At 41.3% G+C, this 18,985-nt stretch overlaps 1 protein-coding gene across 4 annotated transcripts in view; it reads left to right on the forward strand.

The window, feature by feature from the left end:
* The window catches only part of WDR64 (WD repeat domain 64), a 134,387-nt gene that overhangs the window by 63,856 nt on the left and 51,546 nt on the right, over positions 1-18,985 (forward strand). For all 4 annotated transcript variants that reach the window (XM_082702656.1, XM_082702657.1, XM_082702658.1 and 1 more), the window contains 3 exons: positions 404-543; positions 14,598-14,724; positions 18,192-18,340. In XM_082702656.1, the coding sequence (XP_082558782.1) occupies positions 404-543; positions 14,598-14,724; positions 18,192-18,340 (416 nt within the window). The remainder of the gene's footprint in view (positions 1-403; positions 544-14,597; positions 14,725-18,191; positions 18,341-18,985) is intronic.

Genomic DNA, 18,985 nt, shown 5'->3' on the forward strand with positions numbered 1-18,985 from the left:
GGAGACATTTGATTTGTTATAATGGTAGAGATTATGTGTAATTTTCCTCTTCCTCTGAATGTGAAAACAAAAGAACAGCTGTCTAAAATTCTTTGGGAAGTAAATAAAGCATAAATAATACATTAATCCATGAATGAGTGGGAAAGTACTGAATCAAGAAAAGGACTCATAAAATATTTATAAGAATTCACATTTGTGTGTGTAAATACAATTATTCCCAAACAGTCTTGACAGGAGGAAGGGGCTCCAAAACAAGTCAATCCTAGAGGGCGTCCTGGAAGAAGCAGACTGTGATTTGATATTAGAAGGACAATAAGGTTATAATTGAGTGAGAGGGACTCTTTCAACTCTGACCAGCTGTGTCGCAGAGAAAACTAATAACCCCCCATGTCGCCCTTTCCAGGAGATGACAAGGTACTCCGTTTGTGGCACCCCAACATCAGCACCAAGCCGGTGGGGAAGCTTGTGGGGCACATGTTCAGCATCACGGAGATCGTAACAAATGAGAAAGATCAACATATCATCAGCCTCTCCTCAGCAAAGGTAACAGAAAACAACATAAATGAAACCAGTCACATTTCCCCCTAAAATCAGCTACTGGAAAAACTAGAACACATAGAGTTTTTGACTGAAATAGCTGCTATCACTGAGAAGAATATTGTCAGGAAGGAGACAGAAATGATGAGCCACCGTTTCTGCCGGGGTTTCTGCTGACGAGGGCTTAGGGAAGAACACATCGGAAGACAGGCGTCCAGGGAGGAGGTGCTGGGAAAGAGCCAGTATGGGCCTCCCGTGGCAGATGGGACATTTTGGGCCAAGACAGAAAGCGCGAGGCTTCTGTCGTAGTGGCTGTCATTAAACAGAGTTTAACATGTTCTAACCAATGTGCTCAAATAAAATAAACAACGAGTTACGAATATGAGATATGAGGAGACAGAATCATTGTATTTGCAAATAATGTGTTTGTCTCCATGAAAAATTCAAAAAGACCGCCTTAAATTTTTAAATTTGAAGTACAGTTGATACACAAAATCGGCTTGAAATTTCAAGAGCAGATAAGTTAGTAACGTGGCTCGTGATGATAGCAATTTCTAAAAAAATAAGTTTCTGTGTAAGAGCAATAACCACAGTGGTCAAAGAGCTAGCATTCACAAAAGCAAAAAAAAAAAAAAAAAAAAAGAATGTGAAATACCTAGAAATAACCTTAACAAACAATATTCACTATTAATATTGAGATAACTCCGAAGTTTTTCTGATGTACTTTTATTTAAGAACATGAGCAGAGGGACATGCTGTTTCCATATAGGATTATGGTACTGTAAAAGGTATTCTTCATCAAATTAAGCTATTTTTAAAAGCTGTTATTTTTTATTAATTTTTATTTATTTACTTTTAAAGATTTTATTTATTTATTTGACAGAGATGACTAGTAGACAGAGAGGCAGGCAGGGGGTGGGAAGCAGGCTCTCCACTGAGCAGAGAGCCTGATGCAGGGCTTGATCCCAGGACCCTGAGATTATGACCTGAGCCAAAGGCAGACGCTTAACCCACTGAGCCACCCAGGTGCCCCTTGCTGTTATTTTTTAATGCTACTCACGATTATTGAAGTATCAGATTGCCAAGTTTAGTGTTAATGTAAAAATACTGACATACAAAAATATCTTAGAAACTTTGGAAAATAGCATTATAAGCTGGCATTCTTCTTTCCCTGTTACATACGAACAGATATCCTAAAGCCACAATAAATGAAACAGAGCAGTAGTCAATGCAGAACTAGTTAAGACACATCCCTGAGGAAAGAGAAAAGGCAAGAATGAGTTCACATGTATATGGGAGTTTTTACATAATGAAAGTAGCACTCCAAATTGGTGGGCAATGATAGTTTGTTCATTAAATGTTGGGAAACATATAAGGAAAAAATATGTGATCAGATGATCACTTCATAACAAACCACAAAATACATCCCATGTATATTAAAGATCTTCAATGTAAAATATAAAAACATAGAAGTTCTGGAATTTTCCAGAAGAAAATATTCATATAGGTGAATATTCATATAGCCTTAGAGTAATTCCTAAGCATAACTCCTGTGGCTAGAGGAAAGATAAATATGACCTCATAGACATCCAAACTTTCTATGAATTATAATAATAATTAACATTTACTGGGGACACCTGGGTGGCTCAGTCCATTAAACAACTGACTCTTGGTTTCGCCTCAGGTTATGATCTCAGGGTCCTGGATCCCTCTGCTTAGCTGGGTCCCAAATCTGCTTGGGGTTATCCCCTCTACCCTCTTCCCCACTCACGCATACACATGCGTATTCTCTTTCTGTCTCTAAAATAAATCAGTAAAATCTTAAAAAAAAAATAATTACCATTTATCAAATATTCACCAAGTGCCACACACTGTGGACCATATTTTACATACTCAAACTCACTTGCTGCTAATAACAACCCTATAATTATCACAGTTTTTTTTTTTTATTTGACAGACAGAAATCACAAGTAGGCAGAGAGGCAGGCAGAGAGAGAGGGGGAGGCAGGCTTCCCGCTGAGCAGAGAGCCCGATGCGGGGCTCGATCCCAGGACCCTGAGATCATGACCTGAGCTGAAGGCAGAGGCTTAACCCACTGAGCCACCCAGGCGCCCCTAATTATCACAGTTTTGCATATATAAAGGCAAATGAGACCTAAGTAACCTGCAGAAGGTCACTTAGCTACCTGGTGGCTAAATGTAGCATCCAACATCAAAGAAAGAAAGAGGAAAAAAGAAAAGAAAGAAAGAGAGAGAGGAAGGAAGGCAGGGAGGGAGGAAGCAGGAGAGAACAGAGAAAGGGGAAGGGAAAGTAAGGAAAGAAAGAAGGAAGGAAGAGGGGGAGGAAGGAAGGAAGGAAAGAAAGGGAAAGGAGAAGAGGGAAGGGGAGAGGAGGGGAGGGGAGGGAAGAAAAGGAAGGGGAGGGGTGGGGAGGGGAGAAACAAAGAGTTTCTTCTTGTGATAAGGACTCTTAGGATCTACTCGCTTCTCAACTTCCCTGCACACCACACAGCAGGGTCCGTGGCTGTATGTGACATCCCCAGGGCTTACTTATCTTGCACCTGGAAGTTTGTACCCTGTGAATTCCTTCCTCCTACTCCCCCTCCCCTCCACTCCGCAAGTATCTTTTCACGTAATCGAAACGTATTGCCTTTCAACATTATATAGATGAACAATAAAGTGAAAATATCTAAACAATATATTATTTGAAATATCATGAAACAGTATGTAAGAAACTAAGCCATTTTATTTTTTTTTAAGATTTATTTATTTGGGGGGAGGGGCAGAGGAAGAGGGAGAGAATCTCAAGCAGACTCCCTACTAAGAGCAGAGCCCAATGTGGGGCTCCATCTCACCACCTGGAGATCATAACCTGAGCCCAAATCAAGACTAGGATGCTTAACCAGCTGAGCACTTCACTGCCCCCAAATTAACCCATTTTAAAATGTATCTTTGGGGGCGCCTGGGTGGCTCAGTGGGTTGAGCCGCTGCCTTCGGCTCAGGTCATGATCCCAGGGTCCTGGGATCGAGCCCCACATCGGGCTCTCTGCTCAGCAGGGAGCCTGCTTCCTCCTCTCTCTCTGCCTGACTCTCTGCCTACTTGTGATCTCTGTCTGTCAAATAAATAAATAAAATCTTTAAAAAAATAAAATAAAATAAAATGTATCTTTGATCCTGTATTATCAGGGGAAATTAACAAGATGCTAGTGATTACCCAAGTAAAAGATTGTGAATGGGTTAATTTTTTTTTCTTTTTTGTGTTTTTTTCTTTTCTTTCTTTTATTACCAATTTTTTGTAGTAAATAAGCATTGCTTTTATAATAAGGAAACTACTTTTAATTTTAATTAAACTACAAAGGAATTTTAATGGTACTGGAAAGACACTGAAGGTTTTGAGGCGCTTAAATTAAACCACATTATGAATTGAGACCTGGAGTCCCCTCTAGAGAAATGAAAGAAAACAAAGATATCTTTCTAGCAAACCTTTAGACCGCTCAGGCCCAGAGGTGAACAGACACAGGACATCAGCTTTCCAGTTTCTCGTAAACGGAGCGAGTTGTCTTAGCTTGATGCTCATTCAGGCATCCCAGCAGCTCCACTTGGTAAATTACTTAATATCTTCCACACAGAAATGTGTAAAATGTAGTTTTGCCTCCAGGATTGTTATAAAGATTAAATGAGATCATTCATGACTTCTTCAGAAAGCATTTATTTCTTGAGCATCTATTACATGACAGGGGCTAATGGGCTTCAGAGAGAGAACACTGAGGCAGAGAGAGAAGAATGAGGCAGAAGGCAGAAACTTCACAGGAAGTCCATTCTAGGAGAGGAGAGACAAACAAAGCAGCAAATAAAATGGAAGACAGCAAGGAAAGTGTTAAAATGAACAGAAAACACAACCATGTGCGGTGACTGCAAATCACCTCTGAGGGGATGACAAGAAAGCAGAAACCGGAATGACCAGAGGCACCAGTCCCACAAAGACCTGGGAAACAAGTCCGTGAGGCAAAAAGAACAGCAAAGTAGGCATATGCATGTTTTTGGCTGAAGCTGTCATCACTATTAGAATCATTAATTACAGCAAAATTAACAGATGTTTTTACATATCTAACATTTGTTCAGATTTCTTCATAAACAAGTTTTCCTCATGTCAAGCTTTACTAAATCGCCAGCCGGTTACATGACTTCTACTTTGCCCTTGGGTGAAGCCCTTCGAGCAGATTCCATCCTTTCTCCTGGTTCTGCAGACCCTCCGCTCGGCTATTTCTTACCTCTGCAGCTGCTACCCTTGTTTCTAGTCAAGGGCTCACCATACCCCATCTCCTGCCCCCAGAGAGCTGACCCAACTCTGACAGGTGCCGGGAGAAATAAAGACTTCTTTTCCGCTCCTTGACAAAAACCAATGGGAACCATGGCTGGCAACTTTCTCAAGCACAAGTCTAGATAGCAAAGATGATTTTTTCTTCTTTCTGCTGAGGAGAGACATGCTTGCTTTGATGACTTTTAACAGATGGCAAATGGGTTAACAGTTGTTATTTTGTTTTTTAATTTTCACTCCGGAAGTCAGCTTCACTAGGCTGGGAGTGTCCTCTAGAGCAAGAAGCAATGTCCTGCAATCAGGAGCCATCCTGTGAATATTGTTGGAACAAGGTGAATATTGTCGGAGCAAGCCACAGGGCGTGGCGACCTAGCCTGCAGACTGGCTGGACACCATCCTGTTGAAGACCACGTCGAAGACACTCTCCCAAGTGAAGATGATGCTATTGTCTCGCTCCCAGGAAGCGTGGCTAAGAGAATGGCCTCGAAAAGTGGGCAGACCTGAGTTGCAGTCTGACTCTGACTGCTACAGGCTGTGACCTTGGATGAGTTATTTGAGATCACTGAGAAGGCTAACAGAACACCTTCCTCACAGGGTTGATGTGAAGATGAAATGAGATTAGCAAGCGAGCACACAACACAGTGCCTGGTGTGTAACGGGGCCTTGGGAAACATCAGCCGTCACCAGAAAGGCAGGTGCCCTCCACTCTCCATAGTCGGGGACGGGACTTGTGTTCATCTGTCTGTGTTGGTACTGGACCTCCTTTGTGACCACACAGGTGTAGATTATGGGTGTGGTCTATGGCATGGGATGGGGGAGGCTTTCCAAAGACCCATGCTTCCGATGATGCTACCCATTTATTTATTTGTTTCTATCTTTCTATTTTTATTTAAATTCAAGTTAGCTAACATAGAGCATAGTACTGGTTTCAGGTGTAGAATTTAGTGACTTGTCATTTATACATATTTATATTTACATATAACACCATGTGCTCATCCCAAAAAGTGAGCTCCTTCATCCCCATCACCCAGTTAGCCCATCCCCCACCTGCCTCCCCTTGAACAGCCTTGTTTGTTCTCTGTATTCAAGAGTCTCTTAGAGTTTGCCACTCAGTCATTTATATCCATCTCCTGCTGAGTACCTGTCCAGTCTACATGACAATTAAACACAATCTCTACTCTCTCAGAGAGATGCTTGATGCCCCTCTGCACTCTTCACAAGCTACCTTAACTTCTGCTGAGCTGAGACTATCAGTGTTGCTTCATTAATTTCCATCTTTTCCACCTCAAAATTTTTCTGTATTTTTTGCTACTTTCTCTTCTTTTCCTCCCACCCAAGGACAAGCATTTCTCTTGCTTCCTGAATCGAATCTCTGCTCTTGTTCTCCTAGTCAAATACTGCCCCATCCAGAACCTTCTTTCAACAGCCAGCATCTGTCTTCTTGTTATGCTCAACATCCCTATCTTCAAGGTTTCTTGAAAAGGACCATTTGGTTTTTACTTACCCTTTACAAAATTCCTGCTTATCTACATCTGAATTGGTTTTCCTCTTAGAATCCCCTTTTCCTGACTTCTGGTCTTCCTCCAGCTGTTAATGATATCAGCTGTTTCCCACTGAACCATGACCAGCTTCAAAGTCAACTTTAAACTTCTGCTTCCCTAACGCCATCCACTGGCCAGTCTCCAAGTCTCTGAAACATCTCTCATATCTGGCACCTCATTCTTGTTCGCACACTATGATCTTAGTTCACACCCACTGACAGGCTCCGAGTTTAAAGAGAAAGAGAGAGTAGAAGGCACTCGTGGTCTGCTACTTCAGTTTCTCTCATCTCCCCACCACCCAGATATTACACTGCCTCATGTTAATCACTCCCTTATCCACTTACAACCTTGTCAGTACCTTCTTACATATCTTCAGAGGCACCCCATACCTTGTAAATAAAATTCAAATTCTCTTTTCTAGTGTTTAAGGTTCTCTATGGTCCTTCTAGTTTTGTTGCTACTTACTTGTCTTTGGATAGTCTAAACATCACCCAACTCTTCCCCAAAGTCTTCATGCTTTCCTGACTTTGTCTGCAATCACTCTTGTCCCATACCCACCAAACCATGCTTTAAATCTCAGTGAAATATCACACCTCCAAGAAGACTTCACCAAGAGAAAAATGGAGTTCATCTCTCTTTGGTGAATAAAAAATGTGGGTACTTGAAATAGACCAAGGGATAGGAAGAAAAACTGACCCTTTAAAATATATTTCCTTTGAGTTGTAAAAATCAGAACTATTTTTTGGCTTTAGCTCCTTATGCTTTCTTTCCCTATGGGATTATTGAAACCAAATTCCAGCTGTTTTTGGTTTTGCTTTTCTTACTTTTTGGATAACTGGAAGCATCCATGATTGAGAGCCTGATTTTACTACTCCCAGCATTTGCCATCTTCTGCCCTTGCATTGCTCTTGGGACATTCCATTTTGGATAAACTCTTATCCTCAAGAGGTAGGAGTTACTAGTCTCAGATCTTTCCTCAGAGTGACTCTTGGAATTTACTGGGGAAGATCACTGTATGATATGAGCCTTCAGCTAACAGAATGTAAGTGACCAACTGTGAAGAGAACATATGAGTTAAGAGAAAGGAAGCAAGGGCATATGCTTTGGGATTCACACTCAACTTGAAGAGTCTGAAGCAAAAAAGTTAGCTTTTTGCTTATGTACAGGCCTTGTTCTCCTTCAATCTGTAACCCCGTGACGGCTCACTGACCATTTTCAAAAGAAGACTGTGTTGATGGTTCTGAGCCACGGAGCGGATATGCCTACAAAGACACTGGGGAACCAGCCCGTACATGAAGCTTCCTTCTGTCGTGGCTATCACTCTCTAGTTATATAATCTGGGACACTTGGCTGTCATTGCACGTTTGCTTAAGGTGGGCCATGATGTTTCTGAGTTTCTTCCTGTGGGACTGTTTCCCCTTGGCCCCACCCCCCCTCCCGTCAGCTTTCAGGACCCTCAGACCTATGGAACAAATACATTTTTGCACACACACACATACATGTTCACTACAGTCTACCTAAAGTGATTATACTTCCTGGGTGTGTTGTTGACATTAACTTTCATGTCTCAGTAAATAGCTCTTGAAGAAGCCTGACATGGTTCTTCGGCTGGAAATCTGGTTGTCTCTGAGCGATCCTACCAGGAATCTTGACTTCCTGCTGTCTTCATGTGAATCAGTCCATACATGAGCCCCTGCTCAGTGCCTCACACTGTATCCTGCCCAGGGCCCAGACATTGTTTCATGTAATCTCTGTCCGAAAGGAGTTAAAAACCTCATTCAGTAAATAAAGCAGAACTGCCAAAAGTCTTTGATGGCAAAACCTAGTAAAGACAAAAACATCAGGTTCAGCTCTCCTCGAGAACTGGAGCTAATTATGCAAGCTGGTTTTGCAACTCAGAATCAAGAAGGCATGAAATTGTAATCGCGGAAGGCAAGCTAGCAAAACTTAAAATGCTCACGCCCTTTGACACAAAAATGCCTCTTCTAGGAATTTATCAAACGGGTACATTTAGACTACTGCACAAAAATTACATATAATTTTTGCATCACTATTACTTTGCTAAAAGAAATAAGCCTACCTCCATCAGTTGGGGACTAATTAAAATAAATTAGGGAGCATTCATACAACAGAATACTATGCAGCCATTAGAAAGAATGAAGTAAATTTAAGTAGTTAAATGTGCCCTCATGTAGATGTAAGCTCTTTCTCTGTGTGACCTCGTTTAATATTTGCGACAACTGCATGAGATAGGTTCTGGTATAATCTCCTTTACAAATGTAAAAACTAAGGCTCAGAGATGTTTAGTGATTTGCCCAAGGTCACACAGCTAGTGAGTGGTGAAGGAGGATTCAGCTGAGCTTGTCGGTCTCCAGAGGCAGTCTTAGCCACACAGACTGACCTAAGAAGTAGAGCTGGAGAGCCCAGCTCAGGGGATTTTGGTTTTTGCACAGCTTGAAATTTCCTACTAAACACATCTAATAACTTGGTCATTAAAAAGTTAATTTTTCAAAGGCATCCTGGCTGGCTTCCCTTCATTTCTGTTTGCCAGTTACCACACAGGAGAAATGTGAGAACCAGACAACCAAATTAACAGTTTTCATTCCACGTAGCAAAAAAATTTTTTTCTTCTTGTTATTTGTAAGAGCTTAAAAAACACATTTTTGCATTGAATTCCTACACAAGTAACGTTGAATGCCTACCATCTGTACCACTGTTATACATATCTATTTTCAAATTCCAAATGTGTCTGTAAGACTGTGTCACCCTCAGAAGAGCCAGAATAGCGGCTGTCTTCAGGCTCTTCAATGTAAAGTCGTCTAGCCTGAATCTGATTCATTTGGGGTCTAAAATCTAATTAACCTCTTGTAATAGTTGGATAAAATTAGGAAGGCCGGCAAAATCCCAGCTTCCCTTGACAAATCAGAAATGTTGAATGCCCCATGCCCTTTCCTCTATCTAAATGATACTGCAAATCTAAAGATTTCTGCCAGTACAAGTTTTAGCACAGTGTTCAAACTTCCGCTCAGATAACTCTTACAGTGCATGATAATTCCTTGTGTTGTATCTATGCTCCTGAGCAGATGAAGGTCTGTTCAAGAACAGCTGTAAGTGTGCTTCTGCTGATCTTGTGCTTCTGTAGCACCTAGCTTGGTGTTCCAGAATTACTTGCCGTATAAGGAATTGTGCGTGTCATGTCAGTTTTGCACCTTTTTACAGTCCTTTTTTATGTATCTCAAGCCAACTCCTACACATCAGATACTTTGCTCTAGGTCACTCTATAATAAATACCCTCCAAGACTAAAAAAAAAAAAAAAAAAAAAGAGTCCTTTATTTATTTTTTTAAGGTTTTATTTATTTCAGAGAGAGTGTACAGGGGCAGTGGGGAGCAGAGGGAGAGTGAGAAGCAGGCTCTCCCACTGAGCAGGGAGCCCGATGTGGGACTCCATCCCAGGACCCTGAGATCATGACTCAAAGAAAGGCAAACGTTTAACCAACTGAGCCACCCAGGAGCCCCCAAAAGAGCACTTTATTAATGCATTTGGATAATAGTGATTGGTACTGAGTTTGCAAGAAAAGCCAGGAAACCTGGTTGAATCGAAACAGTCCTCTTACTCCTGGCTCAGATACACGTAGAGTTTTCAAACTTTTTTGCTTCATCACTGTTTATTAATGATCCCTCACAAAAAAAATTCTTCAGAGGAGGGCTTTCTATTGTCCTTCTCTTTGATATTTAGGGATGGATAACTATCCTCAAAGCCTTACAGTGTTTCAGTTGAATTTTTCCCAATGTTAAAAAAAAAAATCCTTCCTCCTAACTCCTGCATTCCCAATTTATTTGGAAATCATTAGTTTTCTGCCACTAGGAGGTGAATATCTTTCGTAATTTCCATTTTACACATACATAATATTTAATTTATCATTGACAAACACTCCATTGTGCACACAGAGCTTCCTTGGTGTAAGGAAGGATTTTCTTTCTATAGCAACGCCGTCTCTCTCACAAACATCTTGCCCTTCCTAATCCCCGCTCCGCTCTGTGTCTCAGGCTTTGAAGCACTAACAGGGACCACAGGAACACTGTCAATCCCTGAGGGAGATGAGTAGGGAGGAGGTCTAGGGAAATGAGTAGAGAACAGGGCTAGAATCAGCACAGCCTCACGCCTACCCCTACTCTCCTTTCCTCCAAAGTAGTTGACGTATGAAGACTACCTAAAAATAGACTCAGTGAATTCTGTTTGCTGATGCCGTCCCATTTATTAATTGATTTATCCAGTTACAGTATGAGTTCTGTCTATGCGGTGCTGCTCCTCTGTATGTTCGTACAAGGTCCTGGACCAAGACAGGGGATAAGCAAGCGAGCTGACCCAAATCCAGTTAAATAGCCAGTCGAACTAAAGAGAACACATAAGATACTGGGGAAAGAAATAGCATATGGTTCCTCCCTCAAGGGAGTACAGTTTAGTAGAGAAGCCCCTTAGCAAATCGTCATATGACAAATGCTAATTGCTACACGTGTAGACGGGTAGTAATAGGCATCTGCACAGGGGACATCTGAATTAGAAGGGTGACCAATGGAAGGTGTCCAAAGGAGAGGAGTTTTGGGATTTTTCAACTTAGAACCAGCACTATGTTTTATTACCATTAGTACATGTATAGATGTCCTTCAACCGTGGATAGTTTTATTTTGCATGTGTCAGTATTCTCTGTGAATAAATCCTACTGAAATTTTCTTTCTCAGCACTGTATTTTGAGATTAATCCACATTTTTACATATAGGTCTAGTTCACTTGTTTTAACTGCTACATGGGATTCTGTTGGAAGCACAAGATATGTGTATCCAACTTGGCCAATGAACGTTGGACTTGTCTCTACCCCTTGTAGCTTTGTGATTGTGGCTTTGCTTAAACAGAGATTTTTAATTCTAATTCAGTTAAATGAATCTATGTTTTATGGTTCATGCTTTTTGTGCTTATTGAAGGCATCTTTTTCAGCTCAAGTTCATGAAGAGAGCCTCCTCTCAGTTTTTCTGAAAATTACAGCTTCTTTTACATATGTCTTCATGCTCCATCTTCCATATCTGTAAACTTCCGCGACCTGGTCCCCTTGGGCAGCAGTCTAGAAACAGGTCTAGTTCCTGAGTCAGAAGTAGTCTTGGTTTAGTTTCTGGTCAAAGGCAGTGAGTGTCCTCCTTGCTCACAGGTCTCACAGCTTTCTGAACACTGTAGCTCCAGATGAAAGTAAAGCCTTAGCTCCTCGCTCTCACTGCCCTGACAGCCCTGAACTGGGGAGCTGCTCCAGGTTCTTCCCTGGAGTGCTAGGAGCCTCTGGTCCCCTCTGCCTGGGACTGCTCTCTGCTGGCCCAGCCCGGTCACTTCCAGGGCGCAGCCCCCTGAGGCAACCCCTCCCTCACTTCCTGTGTCTCTCTTGCTTGGATCTATTTATAGAGATATGTGTCTTGCTTTATAGGCTTGCTGTTTCTTTTTGCTTTCTCTTTTTTATATATTCTTTACTATTTCTCTGTGTCTGGAGAAGAAATGGCACATCAAGGCACAAACTTTTTGAGCTGTGACTCCTTAGTTCTCCTTATAACAGATTCGAGGAAAGGGTAGCAGTTCACTACACAGTGAAGGATATTGAAAGGCAGTTGTAGATGATAGGAAGAGTAGGTGGCATGCCCAAGACCAGAATGAGAAGGGTTTTGGAAATGGGGAGCTGGTTGGTATGACTAGTAACAGAGATGACACGTGGGACCCGAGGACAGGTGTGGCAGATCTGCTAGCCCATCAGTCACCCCTAAAAATCACATAAAACACCTAAAGCACCAAACACTGAAGAAGAGAGAAATAAGAATAAAGAAATTAGTACTACTGTACAGAAAACATTACAGATTTTAAAACCTGCTCCTGTCAGTTCAGTGAAGAACAGAGTGCTGGTGTTGTATGTCTGCTCTAGAAACAAGAAACCTGAGGTTCCGGGAATCTAAGTGATGTGCTAGAGCTGACCCCTCTTCTGCCCTGTCCCTTAATCTTTCCAGCAACCACCATTCAGAGCATATGCATATAGCAAAATGCCTGCCAACCCTGAATGCATCTTAGCCAAAGCAATACAATCAGAGACAGTTTGAGTTGAGATAAATTTCTTTGGCACTCCTCGATTCTACTTTCAGGTTCTTCTCCTATTTGTCTCTCATCTGGACTCAGAGCCTAAATTTATAAATGGCTCGTAATACTTACTTACCGCATGGCATAAAAGACTGATAAGATTCAATAGTTACTACCCTAAATTTGCATTTTGACTAGAACAAAGGAGGTAACTCCCAATCATACAGGTTCTGAGTACTGAGTACTGAGTACTGGCCCACCAACGATCTGCATTTGAGGCCAGACTCCTCACCAGCACTCCCTAAATCACATGACTTAGACATCTTTATGTGTCTACACAAAAGAATCAAACTGCCTTTGCAACAGTGAGGTGTGAACTCATTTAACTCGATTACAAGGGTCTCAAACAAGAAGTTAGTATCTCCCTGTTAACAAAATTACTCTTTTATTTCTAGTTCCACAGAGACCACTCATTTACTCAACAAATATTCCAATTTAATGGGTTAATGATGACTATTATAAAGTGAAAATATTATTTAAGGATGCATGCTAGAAAACATCACCTTGATCAAATCGTGCTTCTTCCTAAAATTCAATCATGCTGCAACTTGCTTACAAAAACAGAATAATGGAGAAGACTAAGATGGACCAGATATTTCAAGTGACCAAGGGTCAACTTGACTTACTTTTGCTGAATTTGTATTTTATTGTTTTTTCTAGTCTAATAACCCAAGCTCTCTTTAAGTAATTCGAGAGTTTAAATAATCTATTTCCCTACACTCTTACTATATCTAAGCCATCCCTAAAAATTACTTTCTGAATTTCTTAAATCCCTGGACAGGAGGAGGGGGGAAGCTCTTAGAAACCTCATTCAGTAAGATGTTCCATCATTTTTTTTTAAAGATTTTATTTATTTATTTCACTTATTTATGGAAAGAACACAATTGGGGGTATGGAGGAGAGGGAGATAGGGAATTACAAGCAGGCTCCAATGTGAGTGCAGAGCCTGACACAGGGCTTGCTCTCAGGACCCTGAGATCATGACCTGAGCCAAAATCAAGAGTCCAGTACTCAACCAACTGAGCCACCCAGGTGCTCCAATGTTCCATCTTCTTATGTCGTAATAGAGCAATTTGAAACCCTCCACTTAAAATATGTCTTCTCTCTAATTTCCAATCTCTAGTGTAGAGAGAAGGGTGGCTTCATTTGAACTCTAAGTCATGATCAATCCTCCAAACTCTTAAAGAATAATAAATAACAGATTTCTCTGTAAGATAAAAAAAGAATCCGGTTCCTTTAAGCAAATTTTTAATCACTGCTCTATTTTTCTTCGATATTAACAATCATTGAACCAAGAACCAAATTGGAGTTTAGCAAAGACGTGCTTGTCAGATAAATCATACTTGTTGCAAGTTTTTTTTAACATCTTAATTTAATTTTATTTTTTTCAGTGTTCCAAGATTCCTTGTTTATGCACCACATCCAGTGCTCCATGCAATACCGGTCCTCCAAATACGACGCACCACCAGGCTCACCCACTCCCTTCCCCTCCGAAACTATCAGTTTGTTTCTCAGAGTCCACAGTCTCTCATGGTTTGTCTCCCCCTCCGGTTTCCTCCAACTCACTTCTCCTCTCCATCTCCCAATGTCCTCCAAGTTATTCCTTATGCTCCACAAGTAAGTGAAACCATATGAAAAATGACTCTCTCTGTTTGACTTATTTCACTCAGCACAATCTCCTCCAGTCCCATCCATGTTGATAAAAAGTTGGGTATTCATCCTTTCAGATGGAGGCACAATATTCCATTGTACATATGGACCACATCTTTATCCATTCATCTGTTGAAGGACATCTCAGTTCTTTCCACAGTTTGGCGACCATGACCATTGCTGCTATGAACATTGGGGTACAGATGGCCCTTCTTTTCACTACATCTGTATCTTTGGGGTAACCACCCAGTAGTACAATTGCAAGGTCATGGGGTTTGCTGTAAGTTTTTAGGCGTGTACTGTAGGCTTTGGAAATGCTTCACCTAAATAGCTTTGAGTGGGGAACATACAGTGTGAAAGTGGTGAACTGTGTTCTTTTGTTCCCCAGGTTTTCAGGGTGTGGGATGTACAGACTCTTTCACTATTACAAGTGTTCCATGACAGCCACGGGGGACCAGGAGACATGCAGATTTATTCCATGGTGTACGATTCCAATCATGGCATGCTTATTACAGGTGAGTGTGCCCAATTAACAGCAGGCAAAACTCCCATCTTGACTTCAAGCGTTTTTTTAACTAACACTTGAGCACTAACCAGAAGAAAAATAGAAGCAGAAGGGGAATGTGTTAACTGTGATTCATCACAGTAGATATTTCATTCTGTTCCACTCCTTCCTGTCTTTGCATGGCCGGGGAGATAAAATGCACCTGCACTTCCTTGGAAAAACTAGGTCAGCGCTCTAAGTTCTTGAGCCTCGGAAGATGGCCTTGGGCAAAGCAAGAAGTAGGATGTGATGTGTTGCTGCATAAAAGGCAAAGCCAGCTCCGTTTGACTCTCAGGAGCTGGAATATGAGCCGCCTCTGAGGGACTCCACCAGCATCCTTACCCCCTTTCTTCAGCAGGGCAGTTTGGCCCCATGCATTCTGGGGTCAAATGTCTAACCCCATGTCTGGCCCCATGCATTCTGGGGCCAAATGTCTAACTTCTCAGACAGTTAGAAGGTGCTGATGTCCCCACCTGCCTTTGCATCTAGACCATAAAATGGAGAGAAAATAGAGTCCCCAATGACAGTTCCACAGGATGATGCCAACGGATTGGTTGCCTCCTTTATTTGTTGCCTCTTAATAACACACTTCCTAAAGACACAAAAAGTTGTTAGGCATTTACATTAAACGCGGCTCACATGCATGCCTTCAGGCCTTAAAAGAAAAATGAATGCTATTACCAATACTTCCTCCTTCTGGAACACCAGCCCAGAATGCATTTCCTAAGCACTTTCCCACTGACCACCTGTTCTTAGTTCCTGTGGGATTAATTAAGGCAGGGAGACACGCAGGAGACATGCTTTTGAAATGGTTGGTGCTATCTCTGCTAGTGGAGAATATAATTATTTTTAACTCTGGGTTTGTTTGGGTTTTTTTCTGGATTAGGAGTGAACTAGCACTTCATGCTTGATAGATCATTTTACATCTTGTAAAACAGAACTTAATTCTAGGTATAAGCACTCCTCTTCTGTATTAGCTCTTCCAAAAAAAAAAAAACATGCTAATAACTGCAAGCAGATTTTCTCCTAGTATCCTTACTTGCATGTTTAATTAGTGGGCTCAGCATTTCCAACCCATTTATCAACAGAATAACTAAGGACTCAAGTATCAAGACAAAAGAAGAAGGAAAAGGAGGAGGAAGAAATCGTGATTGCTTCCCGGTTTTATGTAATTTTGCTAGTACTTTGCTTATAAAAACATACAGCTCTGTGTGTCACTTACATTGACTGCTGCCATCGACTTGACATCAGAATTACATGAAGCTTATCTCCCAGACTACTTCATGCTTTGATTCCAGAGAAGCCACCATCGTAATCTAAACCCTGATGACAGCAGCATCACATTCTGGAAATGCTTTGTAGAATATACTGTTGTTATTGTCACTGTCATTTGTATTATTCCTCTGTTACAACAATGCCCTTTTGGAAAGTTCTTTGACAAAGTGCTTTCATGTGCTTTGTTTCATTTGACCTGCATAACCCCCCACAGGAGGTAGGAATGATTACTTATCCTAGTTTATAACTGACACTGAATATTAAGCAGTTCAGCTGACCAGTAGAAAAGCACCAGGACTGATGCACCTGGGTGGCTCAGTCAGTTAAGCATCCACCTCCTGACGTCATCTCAAGACATGATCTTGGGTTGGTGAGGTCAAGCCCCAGGTCGAGTTCCATGCTGAGTGCGGACTCTACTTGAGATATTCTCTCTCTCTACCACTCCCTCTCCCCCCACCCCTACCCCACCACATGCTCGATCTCCTTCTAATAAGTAAAACAACAACAAAAACCCACCAGGTTAAAAGGTAGAGCTGGAATTCAATCCCAAAGCATGTGGCTTCTGAATCCACATTCTTTCTTTGTAACTGCATTGTTTCCACAGCAGTGCTAAAAACACAGAGGATTACCACTCGTTCATAAGCAGATCGAGCTTCGTTGGTGTGGGTTCTGAATAAAGCTAGTCACAGTATAATAGTTAAAAGCTCTACTAGGAAGCTCCGAGTGTTGGTCATTGGCTTCCATATTCCTCTCGTATTTCCATATTAGAATATTTGAACTGAGAAATATTACCAAAAAAACTTTTTAAGTCCTTCTCTACACACGAACAGATTTTAATCTTAAAGTTTAAGCAGCTTTAGGAAAGGGCTTCGTTAACTCCTGGGGCGCCTTTTCCTGCAGGTAAGATTGGAAAATGGTGAGAAACCCAATACAAAGTGACCTTTGATAATTTAATCTCCACGACAATAAAATAGAGAAGTTTCATTTTGTCTGATCTTTGAAATGCTTTGGGATTCTTACTTACATTTCGAGACATTACACCAACACAGAATACATAGTTGGTTTTGAGAGTTAAATCACATTTGCCATTTGTTTTTGTGGGGGTTTTTTAAAGATTTTATTTATTTATTTGACAGACAGAGATCACAAGTAGGCAGAGAAGCAGGCAGAAAGAGAGGAGGAAGCAGGCTCCCCGCCGAGCAGAGAGCCCCATGGGGGGCTTGGTCCCAGGACCCTGAGATCATGACCTCAGCTGAAGGCAGAGGCTTAACCCACTGAGCCACCCAGGCGCCCCCACACATTTGCCATTTTTAGTGTCCCTGTAAAACCAAACCAGCACCCTTAGGAAAATGCAAATGAGATATATCTGTTTTCCACCTACTTCCCCACGTTGATTTGGAAATTGGTCTTATTTAATATTGATGTTGCAAGCACTGGCCTGTAACCGTTCTAATTCATTACATTTAATAAGACTGTGTTTACAGAGTGCTTTATCAGTTATTGGTCGGGAAAGGCTAACAATAAATTCTAATCACTAGAGGGAAGCTTACCTTCAGCAAAAAGCTGACCATCACTGTGATTACTGGGCACCAGATGGAGAAGCATGCGGCAGGCCCTCTTGAGAAGGAAAAATATAGACTAAAAAAAAAAAAATAGAAAAATAGGGATCACTGAGAAGAGGAGGTTGATAAATCCCATGGCCTGCACTTGAAAATTATTGATGGCCTCAACAAATGCTTTTTTCTTGCTGAATAACATCTGCTTTTTTTGTCAAAAAATGTTTTAGAGAAAATAAGTGTATCTTCACCTCATTAGATATCCTAGGAATCGATGTTACTTACCTCGCCGATGGGTTGTTTCCAAACACGACCTTTTGGGTAAAATCCTTTGTGCTTCAAAACTTCTAACGTTGGGGTGCCTGGGTGGCTCAGTGGGTTAAGCCACTGCCTTTGGCTCAGGTCATGATCTCAGGGTCCTGGGATCGAGTCCCGCATCGGGCTCTCTGCTCAGCAGGGAGCCTGCTTCCTCCTCTCTCTCTTTCTCTGCCTGCCTCTCTGCCTACTTGTGGTCTCTCTCTGTCAAATAAATAAATAAAATCTTTAAAAAAAAAAAAAAAAAAACTTCTAACGTTGGGTGTTTGTGACAATCTTCTTTCTGTTCCAGGATCTAGTGTTATGGACATGTACCCTCTGACCAGGATGGTCCAAGATACAAAACAGATTCCTCACACTCATGAACGAGAAATCAATGTCATGCTTTACAACAGATATTTTCACCAAGTACTTACTGTCTGTTCTGAATCCATCATCAAGGTGAGTGTATATTGGCTCTTCAGAAAGAAAAAGGCAAAGCAGAATGTTCTCTTTTGACAGGGAAGGCTTTGTGTGATTAAGTAAATGTAGTGGCCTGTGTGATGAGATCGACAGTATAGCTATTTTTAAACACTCACGAACACATGAAAAACAAGTATTTTCAGCCAGCTCAGACTGCTTGCTATTAAGCTGCAGCCTCAATGAAATAAATAAAGCCAGTTTTTTACTATAGGAATTTACTATAGGAATAAAATTCTTATTCCTATAGGAATAGGAATTTTAAAGGAAATATACCAAGGAAGGAGTACTAGGATGGATGGACGGACGGACAGATGGATGGTGGATGGTGGATGGATAGATGAGATCGATAGATATGGGTAGATTAGATAGATTGATAGGTTTTTAAATCTGAGTTATGAGCAGAAGATAGGGTAAGAAGGAAGGGAGAGAAATTTATAATGTTTACTATAACAGGATATGTGCCAAGTGCCTTCAATCCATGATCTTATTTAATCTTCATACTGGTTCCATGTGGACAGATAAAGCGTTTCATTTAAAGATAAGGAAACAGGGGCTCATGGAGATCAAGCAACTCGCCCCAGATTGCGTAACTAGTAAACATCATAGCTGGGGTGTGTACCCAGG

Source organism: Mustela nivalis, assembly GCF_964662115.1.
Source record: "Mustela nivalis genome assembly, chromosome: 16".
Taxonomy (NCBI): Eukaryota; Metazoa; Chordata; class Mammalia; order Carnivora; family Mustelidae; genus Mustela; species Mustela nivalis.